Source organism: Bombina bombina, chromosome 5 (assembly GCF_027579735.1).
Source record: "Bombina bombina isolate aBomBom1 chromosome 5, aBomBom1.pri, whole genome shotgun sequence".
NCBI lineage: Eukaryota > Metazoa > Chordata > Amphibia > Anura > Bombinatoridae > Bombina > Bombina bombina.
The window spans coordinates 341,885,761-341,904,435 of record NC_069503.1 but is presented as its reverse complement, the minus strand read 5'-3'; the positions used below and the strand labels follow the sequence as shown (position 1 = coordinate 341,904,435).

Here is an 18,675-nt window from a genome sequence, read left to right as displayed (position 1 = left end):
TCATCAAATGTGAGATTTACAAGGAGGGAAAACAGTACACCTCTCTGAACAGTGTCTGGGAGGCTGTGGTTGCTGCTGCACGCAATGTTGATGGTGAACAGATCAAAACACTGACAGAATCCATGGATGGCAGGCTTTTGAGTGTCCTTGCAAAGAAAGGTGGCTATATTGGTCACTGATTTGTTTTTGTTTTGTTTTTGAATGTCAGAAATGTATATTTGTGAATGTTGAGATGTTATATTGGTTTCACTAGTAAAAATAAATAATTGAAATGGGTATATATTTGTTTTTTGTTAAGTTGCCTAATAATTATGCACAGTAATAGTCACCTGCACACACAGATATCCCCCTAAAATAGCTATAACTAAAAACAAACTAAAAACTTCTTCCAAAACTATTCAGCTTTGATATTAATGAGTTTTTTGGGTTCATTGAGAACATGGTTGTTGTTCAATAATAAAATTAATCCTCAAAAATACAACTTGCCTAATAATTCTGCACTCCCTGTATATATATATATATATATATATATATATATATTTAGATAGTATTCATACATACACGAACACACACAGCTAACCACTTCAATATGAAAATACATGCCATCATTTATTGGCAGTAAAAATCTGGATACACCTGGATATAAAAAGGGCTAATGTGATTTGTAAACTGACCTCTAATATTAAATATCATAGGGATACTAAAGTGCCTTAGGTACAATACTCTACAATGAATAATGAAAATGTAAAAATAACAAAAAAATAAAGAAAAAACCCCATAAATTATTCTTACCAAATAATTTCCTTTCCTTTCTGTATGGGAAGAGTCCACAGCTGCATTCCTTATTTGTGGGAAATACTGAAACTGGCCACCAGGAGGAAACAAAGACACCCCAGCCAAAGGCTTAAATACCTCCCCCACTCCTCATAACCCCAGTCATTCTGCCGAGGGAACAAGGAATAGTAGGAGAAATATCAAGGTGAAAAGGTGCCAGAAGAATAAATTTAAATTTAGAGCCGCCCATCGGAGAACACGGGCGGGAGCTGTGGACTCTTCCCATACAGAAGGAAAGGAAATGATCTGGTAAGCATAATTTATGTTTTCCTTCTTAATATGGGAAGAGTCCACAGCTGCATTCCTCACTTGTGGGAAACATATACCCAAGCTCTAGAGTACACAGAATGCTAACGGGAGGGGAAAAAAGAGAGGCAGACTCTAATATGAGGGCACCACAGCCTGCAAAACCTTTCTCCTGAAGGCTGCTTCAGCAGAAGCAAAAACATCAAACTTGTAAAATTTGTAAAAAGTATGTAAGGAGCACCATAGGTGTCTCATTTGTGAAGGCCCAAGAGGAAACCACTGCTCGCGTAGAATGAGCCGTATTCCTCAGAGGAGGCTTATGTCCCGCTTCTCTATGCTAAACGAAAGATACTCCTCAGCCAAAAAGATAAGGAAGTTGAAGAGGCCCTCTGACCCCTACGCTTCCTGGAAAAGAGAACAAAGAAAGAAGTTTGTCTAAATTCCTTTGTGGCCTGTAGCTAGAACTTCAAGGCACAAACCACATCCAGAATTATGTTGTAAACGTTCCTTTGACGAAGAAGGATTAGGACATAAGAAAGGAACCACAATCTCTTGAATGATGTTGCGAATTGACACAGCCTTAGGAAGAAAACCTAAATGCTTTATCAGCATGGAATGCCAGATAAGGAGGGGTGCATTGCAAGGCAGCAATCACAGACACTCTGCTCACAGAAGCAATAGCCAGTAGAGAAGGAACCTTCCAAGACAACAATTTAATGTCTGATTCATGCATAGGCTCCAATAGAGCTTGTTGCAAAACTTTAAGAACAAGAGTTAAACTCCAAGGAGGAGCATTAGATCTAAACACAGGTCTAATCCTTGCAGAGCCTTAACAAATGACTGCACATCTGGAAGCTCAGCAAACCTCTTGTGCAGTAACCCAGACAGGGCCAAAATCTCTCCCTTCAGGGGCACTTACAGAAAAGCCCTTCTCCAGTTTATCCTGGAGAACAGAATAAGTAGGTCCTCCACACCTTATGATAGATGCAACGAGCAACCAGCTTACAAGCTTGAATGAGAGTAAAAATAACTCTCTCAGAAAACCCTCTCGGCTAGGACTAAGCGTTCAATCTCCATGCAGTCAGTCTCAGAGAATCTAGACACTGATTTACAAAAAGACCTAGGTCAGCAGATCCCTGCGACAAGGTAACCTCCACGGAGGAGATGATGACATCCCCACTAGATCTGCGAACCATATCCTTCACGGCCAAGACGAAGCAATCAATATCACTGACGCCTGCTTGATTCGAGCCACTACACTAGGAAGTAGTGGAAACGTCCGGAAAAGATAAATTGGATTGAACCTCCAAGGCACCGCTAATGCATCTGTTTGCTCATCCAGAGGATCCCTGTACCTCGACCCCTATCTGGGTAGCTTGGTATTGAGACGTCTTAAGATCTTCCGCTTGCAAATCTACGCAAACACTCGGGATGGAGAGACCATACCCCTGGATGAAAGTATTGTCTGCTGAGGAAATCCGCTTCCCAGTTGTCCACACCCGGAATGTGGATCGCTGACAGCAAACAAATGTGGGTCTCTGCCCACTCCAGAATCCGAGATACTTCCCTCATAGCTAGGGAGCTTCTCGTTCCCCGCTGATGTTTGATGTAAGACACTGAGATTATATTTTCTGATTGGAATCAGATAAACTGGGACAAACCCAGCAGAGGCCAAGCCTTCAGAGCATTGTATATTGCCTGAAGATCCAAAATGAGATCGGGAGGGAGCTTTCCTCCTGAGTCCATAGGCCCTGTGCTTTCCTGGCACCCCAAATAGCTCCCCATCCTGACAGACTTGCAACTGTAGTCACAATCACCCAGGATGGACTTAAAGGGACAGTCAAGTCCCAAAAAAACTTTCATGATTTAAATAGGGAATGTAATTTTAAACAACTTTACAATTTACGTTTATCACCAATTTTGCTTTCTTCTCTTGGTATTCTTAGTTGAAAGCTAAACTTAGGAGGTTCATATGCTAATTTCTTAGACCCTGAAGACTGCCTCTAATCTGAATGTATTTTGACCACTAGAGGGCATTAGTTAATGTGTTTCATATAGATAACATTGAGCTCATGCACGTGAAGTTACCCTGGAGTGAGCACTGATTGGCTAAAATGCAAGTCTGTAAAAGAACTGAAATAAGGGGGCAGTTTGCAGAAGCATAGATACAAGGTAATCACAGAGGTAAAACATGTATTTCTATAACAGTGTTGGTTATGCAAAACTGGGAAATGGGTAATAAAGGGATTATCTTTTTTTTTTTTAAACAACAAAAATTCTGGTGTTGACTGTCCCTTTAAGACGGACGTCCCTCAGGACAAGTGATCCGGACAACACCACCAAGAGAGTGATTCTCTTGATTGGTTGTCCAGAGAAATCTGTTGAGACAGATCCGAATGATCGCCGTTCCACTGCTTCAGCATGCTCAATTGCAACAATCTAAGGTGAAACCTGGCAAAGAAAATGATGTCCATGTTGTACACCCCGAGACCCATCACCTCCATACACAGAGCAACAGATGGCCTAAGGAGATCTGGGTGGCAAGACATGTTGAAGCTAGCTTGCAACGTCTGTGGTCTGTTAGAAATATTCTCATGTCTATGGAGTCTATTATAGTACCATCATGAACGAGGGGACATTTAAAAACTTGTTTAAGCACTTTAGGTCCAGAATCGGACGGAAAGTTCCCTCCTTCTTGGGGACCACGAAAAGGTTTGAATAGTATCCCAAACCTCTCACAGCGATAGGCACCGGGACAAAAACTCCTAAGAGGACAGATCCCGTATGCACCCCAGAAAGGCTTCCCTCCTTTCTGGTCAGGAAGACAGGAGAGAAAAAGAAGGAATCTGCCCTTGGGTGGCTGAGACTTGAAACCTATCTTGTAACCCAGAGCTATGACCTCCAGGACCCATGGATCCTGCATGTACCTGAACCAAATGACTGAAAAGAGCAACAGTCTGCCCCCTACATGATCCAGAAGAGGACCGGGGACCGCCTATTAATGCCGACTAAGACTCGGCGGGCTTCTTGCTCCGCTTGGGTTTATTCCAGGACTGAGCCAGCTTTGCTCTGGCATAGCGGAGGACTGCTGACATGGGCTTTATCAGAACGAAATTTTTTCCTTAGACTAGTTCATATTCTCTTGCGGTAGGAGGGCACCCTTGCCCCCTGTGACCGTGGAGATAATTGAGCCCAGGCCTGGACCAAACAAAATTATTCCCTTAAAGGGGAGGGAAAGAAGTCTAGACTTAGAAGTCATAACCGCAGACCATGACTTCAGCCAGAGCCCGACGGGCCTGAACAGAAAAAGCTGAAGCCTTAGCATTCTGCCTAATAGCATCACAGATAAAAAAATAAGCAACCCTGAAGGCCGTAAATCTTTCCTGAGTAACGTTGAGGGGACCCTCCACCCCGATCAAATCCTATAAGGAGCCACACCAGAAGGTAGTTTCTCCAGCAACCGTGGCAATAGCTGCCGCTGGTTGAAACAAATATCCCGCATGTTGAAACATCTTTCTTAACAGAGTCTCTATCTTTTATCCATGGGCTCTTTAAACGAAGAGCTATTCTCAAGTGGGATAGTAGTACGATTAGCAAGGGTGAAGATATCGCCATCCCCTTTAGGGATGGAACCTCACAACTCCATTAAGAGCCCAGGACCGGGAACAATTTCTTAAAGGGAGAAGAGGGGTAAAAGGAATCCAATCCTGTTCCATTCATTCTTAATAATGTTCGAAAATCTAACAGGAGCAGGGAAGGATAAGGTGCCACCCTGTTCTCAAATTCTATCCAATTTAGGAATCAACGGTTCGTCAGGCAAATTTGGCCCCTGGAACCTCTGAATTTGCCAAAAACTTTCTTTAGAAGAAAGCGGAAATTCCTAAAACTAAAGTCTGGCAGCAGACTCGAACCCAGAATGTTCATACTCTGAAGTCTCAGAAAGAACTTCTTCCTCGGATAACCCTATCAGTTAAATCCAATAAATTATTTGATGTACTCTAAAGGCCGCAGACACCGCCGTCTGAACTGCGCAGTAACGTTTGGTGAACAAAAGGCCCCCTTCAGATGGAGGATCAGCAATGCTACGGGAAACTGCATGTGTAGAGGGATAAGAATGTAGGGTACGCACTTCACTGGATGACAACTCCTCAAAGGTGGACGGCTCAGTGGTATCAAACATGTTTGATATCACAGTATCAAGGCATATGGAACATAATTGAGAGGGTGGATATAAGGCCTACTCACAATATAAACAGGAATTACTCTTTAGGAATAGAGGGAGTCCCCTCTAAAGTAACAGAATCCTCCATCGCTAGTGCAATAACCGGAGAACTAAAGAAATAAAACAATCTTATTTTATTAAAAAAAACGGCACCTTTATACCCCAATGGCTGGGCCACTCACCATCTCCTATGACCCAGACAGTACAGAGATTTATGAACCCAGTCAGGAAAGAGGGAATGAATCACATGATGCACAATGCAGGACCACCCCTGCTATGAGAAAAACGTGTGCCAAGCTTGTAAGCACATAACATCTCACATATAAAGGCAGCATAAAATCAAATAAACATATAAGATTATTCCCCACTGTTCAATAATCCCCCTCAGGCGATATTAACCCTTGATTCTATGCAGATAAAAGGAGTCACACTGTGACCCTGTCTTCTTGCGTTATACATGTATAGAAAAATGAAACAATCTTACCAGAATCTATGCCGTGGAACAGTAACACGGTCCTTCAAGTTTGAAAGATAGTAGCATTGCTTTTGACATGGACTTGAGTGAAGACAACAGTCAGCAAAACTCGTCAACGCTGATTGCTTATGGAGCTGGTAATATGAGTCGGGATGGTTTAGCAGAAAGACTCTCCCTGCATCTCTGGACTCTAACTTTCATCCATGCTCTCACTGAGAGGCTGACAGGACTACTTAAAACTCCAGTCACATCTCGAAGAGTACTACCCTCCATAAGAGACTACTCCAAAATCTTCTAACACTTCTCTGCCAACCTCTTGTGACAAAGGGAAAGAATGACTGGGGTTATAAGGAAGTGGGAGAGGTATTTAAGCCTTTGGCTTTGCCTCCTCCTGGTGCCAGGTTCAGTATTTCCCACAAGTAAGCAATGCAGCTGTGGACTCTTCCCATTTTAAGAAGGAAACAGAAACTATAGATTTGTTAAATGGTGTTTACAAACTGAGCTTATACTAACTTGTTTTCAGGTGTTGCTTTTTTTTTTTTATTCGTTCATTTACCATAGAATACACAAATCAGCCCTCCATTATGAAAGGTCTTTTTTAAACATCTTAATTAAGGTTCTTCATTTTCTACTCAAGTTCATTAGAATCGTTAAAATGAAGGTATTTAAGTGTCCCTTTAACATAAAGCCTTTCAGCACAGTTAAATAAGTAGCTGAAAATGTATATTTAAACGCTGCATGAAATTTAGAAATATATAATGACTTATTAATATCCATGACAAATACTTTGCGTCACGACTTATGGAAAACAAAAAAACAAACAACTAAATACAACCTTTTGTGCTTTTCAAAAAATGTACATATTTGTACCAAAACTTTGGAGCGTGGAAGAAGGTGTTTACTGTCTAGATGTCTTTATTAGTGACATTAACAATTTGATAATTTAGGGAGTACCGTCTAATCAAACTTACGGGTTGATCACAAAGCTTTAGTAAAATGTATAAAATTATTTATCTACAAACATTTCCATAGACTTTAATGGTGTTTTTTTCTGTAGACAACCATTAGATATGTTTTTCTAAAAGGATTGTGATCGACCCTTTAAGTTTCTGAAACAATAACATAACACTTCATTGTAAATGCAGTTATAATAATAATGCTAGCCTTATAAAGGGAAATGTACTAAAATAACTTAAAAATCGTGGAATGTGGTATAAGATAACTGCAGCAGTTTAAACGTACTGGGCTTTACAATGTATAAATTTGCACAAAGGTTCATTCAAAAAGAATGCTATGAATAATCCATATTTCTATATATTTATATATATATATATATATTTACACACATAATTATAAACCCCATCATTACTGAAGTAGCTAATTGGAAATACAATGTGCCAGGTGGCGAGAAATGATAATGCACCCTGCATAACATCATCAACATAGTTTATCTATATAAATAACTTTCTTATATATTCCAAATATTAAATTTAATAAAAATAATTTATTTGTCAAATGGACTGGACAATTTGATGCACTTTCTGAAATTAAACCATGATTTTACTATGAAAAGGTAAGTTTTTGTATTTTGTTATACGATTAATCCTTTATGAAAAGGCTTTACGTGTGGAAAAAGAGGAATGAGGAATATATTTAAAACTAGATGTATAATCTAATGACTATTTCAAAAAAGTATATATAATATGATACATATAAAATATTTCTTTTGAGATGTATTGCCAAATAGCTGAAAACAGACATTGTTCACAGCTCAATTCTTTCCATGACAACCCTTTTTCCCTAATAGAAAAAAAACGAACAAAAAAAACAAAAAAACAACTAAACACTGTATCGCCCAAGCAATCCACTTTACAGACCATATCACAATTCTGTAAATTACATACATTTAAGTGCAGAAGATAAAGTCCCAGATGGAAAACATTTCAAAACTCGTCAATGTTGGTTGAGACAGTTGGGGTAGCAGGGTTTGAATCCTGCGAAATAGCTGCAACTGTGACAATTCGCGGGGAGCCAAGGACTCCGGTAACAGATGAGTCCAGATCTCCTGATGTAACAATTGCCAGTGCTGTTCCACCACCTTTTTTGTTCTGATGGGTTTTTACATGTTTTGAAAGATGGTCACTTCTCATAAACCTCTTTGAGCATTCTGGGCACTCAAATCTTTTCTCACCTTAAAATAAATAAATAAAACAATCATTCAGATTAGTATATAGTCTGGATATAAGTTGAACAATTGCTTTAGCTTAACAAATTATTTAAAGGGATAGTGGATCATTTAAAGGGGCATTAAACACAAATATAGAGAGCTACAGGAACATGCAGCTTCTTAGAATATATGCTGATAGAACAGTTAAACACAATATTTTTTGAGGAAAAATTAAAAGGAAATTAAATCTATAATTCAATGGTATAGAAATAAATTGGGTATTGTGAGAAAAGCTTGTGTTTATTTCTTTGAAATTAATATATATTAAAAAAAAAAAGAAAACAGAAAACTGTGAGATGTATGACTCCTTTTAATAACCTGTCTTTTTATAAACAGTCCATACGATGTTTCCTCAAAAAGAAAGAGAAAATAGCAACATGGTGTAAAACTTTTGAATACCAAATCTTAGATAGACAGAAGCTGAGCAATGATACTCAATTTCACTAGAGCTTCAACAGCTTCTGTATAATTTTTTTGATATAGTTGTCTTTCTTACTCCATTTTAACGTTACGGAGCTGGAACTTGGAGTAATAAAGAAAGTATCCAATGAGACACATAGGATAGTTCTTGAAAAAGCTAAAGTTTATTAGTGAAATGTAGGTCGGAGTTAAGTATTTTCGGCTGGTCACAAGGGAGGGGTGTTTGTACGGCATTGAATCATTACACTGTGTGGTGCATCATTTGGTCTGATGTTACAGACTGTCCCACGTTAATGTGTTGCTGTGTGCATGTACTCTTAACCCTTAGTGATCGTTGTAAGCCAATATACTTATGTTTTTTAATAAATTTACATTTTGTATCCTGCATCCGTGACCACTTTATATCTAGTTTTGCCCTGGGTTATAAAGTGCAAACTCTAGAGCTGTTGAAGCTCTATTAAACATGAGTATAATTGCTCAACTTCTGTTCATCTAGGAATTGGTATTTAATAGTTTTACGACATGATGCTATTTTCTCTTTCTTTTTGAGGAGACATATTATGGACCATTTATAAAAAGACTGTTGTAAACCTCCTTAAAATGACTCATACAACTGACAGTTTGTAGTATTGTTTTGGGTTTGTATGATTTATGTATAGGTTTTGTTCACATTTTATTTTTGTTCAATTTTTCACCTGTGTTAAACCACTTTACTGTAATAATTGTATCTTACATATGGGATTAAAGTCCAGTCCTACACGAGGAGGCAAATCCCACACAAGAGCTTTAATATCTCCCACTTTCCCATGTTTCTTTAGTCATACATATGGGCAAAGGAAAGGAGAAAATAAGAAAAGCAAAAAAGTAAAAGTAGGGTAAAAGAAGAGCAAACTGGTACTTTAGTCAACTGTTATGGAAAAAGAAGGGGAGGTCTTGTGGACTCTCAACATCATGAAAGAAATTAATTTATTAAGTAAACCTAAATTTTGTTTTCTTTCATGGTTAGAGTCCACGAGCCATCACATGTGGGATCCTATACCCCAGCTGTGAAGTTCACAAGACCGCTATGAAATAGAGAGGTAAAAACAGTTAAGGCAGGTAGAGGTACTAAACAGGCACTGTGGCCTGCTGAACATTCCTACCAAAAGCTGCCTCAGAAATGTCAAAATGGTAGAATTTGGTAAAGGAATTTAAAGATGACCAAGTAGCTGCCTTGCAAATCTGTTCAAAGGAAGCTTAATTTCTAAAAGCCCAAGAGATGGAGACTGCTCTTGTAGAATGAAGAGTAATTTGTTCAGAGGGAGACCTCCATGCTACTAGGTATGCTTTGCAAATCAAAGCTTTAAGCCAAGCTGCCAAGGTGATTGCTGTAGTTTTCTATCCCGTGCATGGACCTGAGAAAAGGATAAAAAAAGAATTTTGGATTATTTTAGTGGCTTAAAGTTAAAATGTCAAGACCCTTACAACATTCAACTTATGAAGTAATCTCTCTTTAGCCCTTCCTTTTTTTTTTTTTAGGTTCTGGACTACCATTTCTATATTGACGATTTCAGAAGAAACAACCTTAGGAAGAAAAGAGTAGTTTATTCTTAAAATTGCTTTATTCTGATGAAAAAAACATCAGGTAAGGAGAATCACAAGATAGAGCAGGCTACTCAGATACAGTTGAATGTCCAGACAATGCATAGAATGAAACAGCTAAATCTGAAGAATCCTAAAACCAAGTTATGGTTCCACAAAGGTGAAACAAGCCTGATAACTGATCTTATCCTGACCAAAGCTTGAAAAAAGGCTTGAATGTCAGGAAGTCTCGAAATCTTTTTCTGATACAAGACTGAAAGCCCTGAAATTTGGCTTTTAAGGGAACTGGCTGATAAACCCTTATCCAGACTATTCTGCAACAATTTAGGCATTCAAGGGATTCTAAAAGAGTTCTAAAGGTAATTCTTAAACTTAGATCAGGAAAGTATAAGTTTCCAGATTTTGTGAGGACATTTATACCAGATCTGTGTATGAAGTCTTGTGAGGCTATGCCAGAGTAAGTAGAATCACTGAGGCCCTTTCCTGGTTTATCCTAGCTACTATCCTGGAAAGTAAACCAAAAGGAGGAAAGACGTAAATCAGATGAAATGACCAGGGAACCACTAGAGTATTACTAGAGTATTGATAAGAAGTCGCCGGTCTTTCTCAAGATCTCACACAATACTGGGGTATCTTGTAATTCAAATGAGAGGCCATGATATCTATGTTTGACTTATCCCAACAATTCACAATCTAGTCCAATACCTCCTGATTCAAGGACCTATCACCGGGGTGAAGGTACTGTTGACTGAGGAAGTCTGCATTCTAGTTTTTCACACCCAGAATCTGAATTTCTGAAACCATGGAATGATGGCATTGTCAAAATCAGAACATGGGCTACCACTACCATTGCTCAGGCACTTTGCTTATTGCCTTGGTGATTGATGTATGCCACTGCTGTGACAATATCTTACTGAAACCTCACAAAAAAAATTCCGGAGAGCCCTGAAAATTGCTCTGAAGAGTTCCAAGATGTTGATCTGTAACGTCGCCTCCTGAGAAGACCAAACTCCCCGCACTTTTTGGGAACCTCAGTCTGAGCTCAACCAGCAGGTTGGCATCTGTGGTAATTACTACTCAATTTTGATACAGAAATTAGGGTCCCTTAATCAATGATTGGCGAGTTTGCCACTAATTTAGAGAATGTCTCATCTTTAAGTAGTTCTTCTGAGACAAACTGTTGTAATCACCAATCCACTACTGCAACAATTGAAGCTGCAAAATGTAAATGGAAATCTGGCAGAAGGTACGGCATCTTAAGCTGCCACCATGAGATCCAATTACTTCCATGCAATGAAGCAGTGTAGACAGAAGAGTTTGATGGAGAAGAGCACAGGGCTTCCACAATTTAAGTCTGCGAGCAGTCTATGATGAAGCCCAGAAACGCAAATGGTTTGTGGTAGTAGTTAGCTTTTTGGGAGGTTGATTTTTCAACCATGGGGACGAAGGAACTGAAGAACTGTGTATGTATGTTCCAGAGCCATCTGAAGGGAAGCAGCCTGTACCAGAATCTATTCCAGGTAAGGAGCTACTGCCACGCCCTAAGCTCTCACTATGGATAAAACAGCTCCAATAATCTTTTGGAGATGGAAAAGACATTCATACTGCCTGTTTAGAAAGGCAAATCTGAGAATTTTTATATGATCACTGTGAATAGAGATAATAGGCATCTTTCAAGTCTATGGTAGACACTAATCGTCCATCATCCACTAAAAGTAATATAGTGCAAAAAGTCTCAATTTTGAAATTTGGAACTTTAAAATGTGCTCAGAATTTAGAGATCAAAAATTGGCATTTAAGTCCCGTCTTTTTTTGGAACCATGAAAAGGTTTAAATAAAACCCCTGCATCTGTTCCCGCAAGGGGACTGGAGTAATCCCTCCTATGGCTACCCAAGAAAGATCTGTCCTTTAAAGGGTCTTTTAGAACATGATACAGGAGGAATCTTCCTCAAAGAGGACAAGATCAAAAGCCTATGTGGTACCCGTGGGAAATTATATTTAGTACCCAAGGAACTTAAAAACAGAATTTATGTTTACCTGATAAATTACTTTCTCCAACGGTGTGTCCGGTCCACGGCGTCATCCTTACTTGTGGGATATTCTCTTCCCCAACAGGAAATGGCAAAGAGCCCAGCAAAGCTGGTCACATGATCCCTCCTAGGCTCCGCCTTCCCCAGTCATTCGACCGACGTAAAGGAGGAATATTTGCATAGGAGAAATCATATGATACCGTGGTGACTGTAGTTAGAGAAAATAAATCATCAGACCTGATTAAAAAACCAGGGCGGGCCGTGGACCGGACACACCGTTGGAGAAAGTAATTTATCAGGTAAACATAAATTCTGTTTTCTCCAACATAGGTGTGTCCGGTCCACGGCGTCATCCTTACTTGTGGGAACCAATACCAAAGCTTTAGGACACGGATGATGGGAGGGAGCAAATCAGGTCACCTAGATGGAAGGCACCACGGTTTGCAAAACCTTTCTCCCAAAAATAGCCTCAGAAGAAGCAAAAGTATCAAATTTGTAAAATTTGGTAAAAGTGTGCAGTGAAGACCAAGTCGCTGCCTTACATATCTGATCAACAGAAGCCTCGTTCTTGAAGGCCCATGTGGAAGCCACGGCCCTAGTGGAATGAGCTGTGATTCTTTCAGGAGGCTGCCGTCCGGCAGTCTCATAAGCCAATCTGATGATGCTTTTAAGCCAAAAAGAGAGAGAGGTAGAAGTTGCTTTCTGACCTCTTCTTTTACCAGAATAAACAACAAACAAGGAAGATGTTTGTCTGAAATCCTTTGTAGCCTCTAAATAGAATTTTAGAGCACGAACCACATCCAAATTGTGCAACAAACGTTCCTTCTTTGAAACTGGATTCGGACACAAAGAAGGCACGACTATCTCCTGGTTAATATTTTTGTTAGAAACAACTTTCGGAAGAAAACCAGGTTTAGTACGCAAAACCACCTTATCTGCATGGAACACCAGATAAGGAGAACACTGCAGAGCAGATAACTCTGAAACTCTTCTAGCAGAAGAAATTGCAACCAAAAACAAAACTTTCCAAGATAATAACTTGATATCAACGGAATGTAGGGGTTCAAACGGAACCCCCTGAAGAACTGAAAGAACTAAATTAAGACTCCAAGGAGGAGTCAAAGGTTTGTAAACAGGCTTGATTCTAACCAGAGCCTGAACAAAAGCTTGGACATCTGGCACAGCCGCCAGCTTTTTGTGAAGTAAAACAGATAAAGCAGAAATCTGTCCCTTCAAAGAACTTGCAGATAATCCTTTCTCTAAACCTTCTTGAAGAAAGGATAGAATCTTAGGAATTTTTATCTTGTTCCATGGGAATCCTTTAGATTCACACCAACAGATATATTTTTTCCATATTTTATGGTAGATTTTTCTAGTTACAGGCTTTCTGGCCTGAACAAGAGTATCAATGACAGAATCTGAGAACCCTCGCTTTGATAAAATCAAGCGTTCAATCTCCAAGCAGTCAGTTGGAGTGAGGCCAGATTCGGATGTTCGAACGGACCTTGAACAAGAAGGTCCTGTCTCAAAGGTAGCTTCCATGGTGGAGCCGATGACAAATTCACCAGATCTGCATACCAAGTCCTGCGTGGCCACGCAGGAGCTATCAAGATCACCTATACCCTCTCCTGTTTGATCCTGGCTACCAGCCTGGGAATGAGAGGAAACGGTGGGAACACATAAGCTAGGTTGAAGCTCCAAGGTGCTACTAGTGCATCCACTAGAGTCGCCTTGGGATCCCTGGATCTGGACCCGTAGCAAGGAACCTTGAAGTTCTGACGAGACGCCATCAGATCCATGTCTGGAATGCCCCACAATTGAATTATTTGGGCAAAGATTTCCGGATGGAGTTCCCACTCCCCCGGATGAAATGTCTGACGACTCAGAAAATCCGCTTCCCAATTTTCCACTCCTGGGATGTGGATTGCAGACAAGTGGCAGGAGTGAATCTCCGCCCATTGAATTATTTTGGTCACTTCTTCCATCACCAGGGAACTCCTTGTTCCCCCCTGATGGTTGATATACGCAACAGTCGTCATGTTGTCTGATTGAAACCGTATGAATTTGGCCTTTGCTAGCTGAGGCCAAGCCTTGAGAGCATTGAATATCGCTCTCAGTTCCAGAATATTTATCGGGAGAAGAGATTCTTCCCGAGACCAAAGACCCTGAGCTTTCAGGGGTTCCCAGACCGCGCCCCAGCCCACCAGACTGGCGTCGGTCGTGACAATGACCCACTCTGGTCTGCGGAAGCTCATCCCTTGTGACAGGTTGTCCAGGGTCAGCCACCAACGGAGTGAATCTCTGGTCCTCTGATCTACTTGTATCGTCGGAGACAAGTCTGTATAATCCCCATTCCACTGACTGAGAATGCACAGTTGTAATGGTCTTAGATGAATTCGCGCAAAAGGAACTATGTCCATTGCCGCGACCATCAAACCTATTACTTCCATGCACTGCGCTATGGAAGGAAGAAGAACAGAATGAAGTACTTGACAAGAGCTTAGAAGTTTTGATTTTCTGGCCTCTGTCAGAAAAATCCTCATTTCTAAGGAGTCTATTATTGTTCCCAAGAAGGGAACTCTTGTTGACGGAGATAGAGAACTTTTTTCTACGTTCACTTTCCACCCGTGAGATCTGAGAAAGGCCAGGACAATGTCCGTATGAGCCTTTGCTTGTGGTAGCGACGACGCTTGAATCAGTATGTCGTCCAAGTAAGGTACTACTGCAATGCCCCTTGGTCTTAGCACCGCTAGAAGGGACCCTAGTACCTTTGTGAAAATTCTTGGAGCAGTGGCTAATCCGAATGGAAGTGCCACAAACTGGTAATGCTTGTCCAGAAAGGCGAACCTTAGGAACCGATGATGTTCCTTGTGGATAGGAATATGTAGATACGCATCCTTTAAATCCACCGTGGTCATGAATTGACCTTCCTGGATGGTAGGAAGAATTGTCCGAATGGTTTCCATTTTGAACGATGGAACCTTGAGAAATTTGTTTAGGATCTTGAGATCTAAGATTGGTCTGAATGTTCCCTCTTTTTTGGGAACTATGAACAGATTGGAGTAGAATCCCATCCCTTGTTTTCCTAATGGAACAGGATGAATCACTCCCATTTTTAACAGGTCTTCTACACAATGTAAAAATGCCTGTCTTTTTATGTGGTCTGAAGACAATTGAGACCTGTGGAACCTCCCCCTTGGGGGTAGCTCCTTGAATTCCAGAAGATAACCTTGGGAGACTATTTCTAGCGCCCAAGGATCCAGAACATCTCTTGCCCAAGCCTGAGCGAAGAGAGAAAGTCTGCCCCCCACCAGATCCGGTCCCGGATCGGGGGCCAACATCTCATGCTGTCTTGGTAGCAGTGGCAGGTTTCTTGGCCTGCTTACCTTTGTTCCAGCCTTGCATTGGCCTCCAGGCTGGCTTGGTTTGAGAAGTATTACCCTCTTGCTTAGAGGATGTAGAACTTGGGGCTGGTCCGTTTCTGCGAAAGGGACGAAAATTTGGTTTATTTTTAGCCTTAAAAGACCTATCCTGAGGAAGGGCGTGGCCCTTACCCCCAGTGATATCTGAAATAATCTCTTTCAAGTCAGGGCCAAACAGCGTTTTCCCCTTGAAAGGTATGTTAAGCAATTTGTTCTTGGAAGACGCATCCGCTGACCAAGATTTTAGCCAAAGCGCTCTGCGCACCACAATAGCAAACCCCGAATTTTTCGCCGCTAATCTAGCCAATTGCAAAGTGGCGTCTAAAGTAAAAGAGTTAGCCAATTTAAGAGCATGAATTCTGTCCATAATCTCCTCATAAGAAGAATCTTTATTGAGCGACTTTTCTAGTTCATCGAACCAGAAACACGCTGCTGTAGTGACAGGAACAATGCATGAAATTGGTTGTAGAAGGTAACCTTGCTGAACAAACATCTTTTTAAGCAAACCCTCTAATTTTTTATCCATAGGATCTTTGAAAGCACAACTATCTTTTATAGGGATAGTAGTGCGTTTGTTTAGAGTAGAAACCGCCCCCTCGACCTTGGGGACTGTCTGCCATAAGTCCTTTCTGGGGTCGACCATAGGAAACAATTTCTTAAATATAGGGGGAGGGACAAAAGGTATGCCGGGCCTTTCCCATTCTTTGTTTACAATGTCCGCCACCCGCTTGGGTATAGGAAAAGCTTCGGGGGGCCCCGGGACCTCTAGGAACTTGTCCATCTTACATAATTTCTCTGGAATGACCAAATTGTCACAATCATCCAGAGTAGATAACACCTCCTTAAGCAGAGCGCGGAGATGTTCCAATTTAAATTTGAATGTAATCACATCAGGTTCAGCTTGTTGAGAAATTTTCCCTGAATCTGAAATTTCTCCCTCAGACAAAACCTCCCTGGCCCCCTCAGACTGGTGTAGGGGCATGTCAGAACCATTATCATCAGCGTCCTCATGCTCTTCGGTATTTTCTAAAACAGAGCAGTCGCGCTTTCGCTGATAAGTGGGCATTTTGGCTAAAATGTTTTTGATAGAATTATCCATTACAGCCGTTAATTGTTGCATAGTAAGGAGTATTGGCGCACTAGATGTACTAGGGGCCTCCTGTGTGGGCAAGACTGGCGTAGACGAAGGAGGGGATGATGCAGTACCATGCTTACTCCCCTCACTTGAGGAATCATCTTGGGCATCATTTTCTCTAAATTTTGTGTCACATACATCACATCTATTTAAATGAGAAGGAACCTTGGCTTCCTCACATACAGAACATAGTCTATCTGATAGTTCAGACATGTTAAACAGGCATAAACTTGATAACAAAGTACAAAAAACGTTTTAAAATAAAACCGTTACTGTCACTTTAAATTTTAAACTGAACACACTTTATTACTGAATATGTGAAAAAGTATGAAGGAATTGTTCAAAATTCACCAAAATTTCACCACAGTGTCTTAAAGCCTTAAAAGTATTGCACACCAAATTTGAAAGCTTTAACTCATAAAATAACGGAACCGGAGCCGTTTTTATATTTAACCCCTATACAGTCCCTGGTATCTGCTTTGCTGAGACCCAACCAAGCCCAGAGGGGAATACGATACCAAATGACGCCTTCAGTAAGCTTTTTCTATGTATCTGAGCTCCTCACACATGCATCTGCATGCCTTGCTTCCCAAAAACAACTGCGCATTAGTGGCGCGAAAATGAGGCTCTGCCTATGATTAGAGAAGGCCCCCAGTGAAAAAGGTGTCCAATACAGTGCCTGCCGGTTATTTAACATAATCCCAAGAATAAAATAACTCCTCAAAGCTATAAACTATTAAAAATGCTTATAAATCAATCGTTTTAGCCCAGAAAAATGTCTACCAGTCTTTAAAGCCCTTGTGAAGCCCTTTATTCTTATTTAATAAAAATGGCTTACCGGATCCCATAGGAAAAATTACAGCTTCCAGCATTACCAAGTCTTGTTAGAAATGTGTCATACCTCAAGCAGCAAAAGTCTGCTCACTGTTTCCCCCAACTGAAGTTAATTCCTCTCAACAGTCCTGTGTGGAAACAGCCATCGATTTTAGTAACGGTTGCTAAAATCATTTTCCTCTTACAAACAGAAATCTTCATCTCTTTTCTGTTTCAGAGTAAATAGTACATACCAGCACTATTTTAAAATAACAAACTCTTGATTGAAGAATAAAAACTACATTTAAACACCTAAAAACTCTAAGCCATCTCCGTGGAGATGTTGCCTGTACAACGGCAAAGAGAATGACTGGGGAAGGCGGAGCCTAGGAGGGATCATGTGACCAGCTTTGCTGGGCTCTTTGCCATTTCCTGTTGGGGAAGAGAATATCCCACAAGTAAGGATGACGCCGTGGACCGGACACACCTATGTTGGAGAAATGGATGTTTTCAAAGCCTCCTGAAAAAGGTTGAGTCTGGCCCCCACCAGAACTGAGTCTGGGTTAGGAGCAGCACCTTCCTGCTAATTTGGAGGAATGTACAGGCTTTTTTGGACTTAGACCAAGAAGAACCAGGTTTCCATGTGATCATGTAAGTGTCTGACTTCTGAGATACTGAAGAGGAAGATCTTTGCATCTTGGAATGATGAAAGTAGTGAAATCGTCTAGTGGGTTTAACACTGCCCTTAGCTTTTTTGTCTTACAGAAGGAAAGATTCTTTACCTCCAGTGACTTTAACAATGATAGCACCCAGTCCAGGTCCAAACAAGAATCTTTACCTGAAATGGTAGGGAAAGAAGCCTGCTTTTATATACCATATCAGTAGACCATGATTTGGTGACATAACTTAGAGATTTAATCCCTGGCATATTCATATAGCCACTTTTTAAAGAAATCTGTTTAAAATACCAGGCCAATTTCATGTAAGAATCCCCTTCCCTCCACAGATACACATGTATAGACTACACAAGGCATTTGACCTAGTCTAAGGATAGACCCATATAGCCTTTGCATGGCATATAAAAGGCTACATCCTAGTGAAACGGGCATACAATTGGAAAACCATTAACTAGTCTCATCTCCTCCAGCTGAAGATGGCTGGTTTTGGAAAGAGAGACAAAGCATGCATTAGAGAATTTGGATATGTATTTTGTTTTTTGTTCTCATGGCATTGTTTATTAAAGAGAATGCTTATATACAGTAGGTACTG

At 40.6% G+C, this 18,675-nt stretch overlaps 1 protein-coding gene across 2 annotated transcripts in view; it reads right to left on the bottom strand.

The window, feature by feature from the left end:
• Positions 1–157: 157 nt before the first annotated feature.
• SP4 (Sp4 transcription factor) overlaps positions 158–18,675 on the bottom strand; it is a 255,222-nt gene continuing 236,704 nt past the window's right edge. For both annotated transcript variants that reach the window (XM_053714137.1, XM_053714136.1), the window contains exon 6: positions 158–7,968. In XM_053714137.1, coding sequence (XP_053570112.1) covers positions 7,721–7,968 — 248 coding nt within the window. In that variant the 3' untranslated portion in view covers positions 158–7,720. The remainder of the gene's footprint in view (positions 7,969–18,675) is intronic.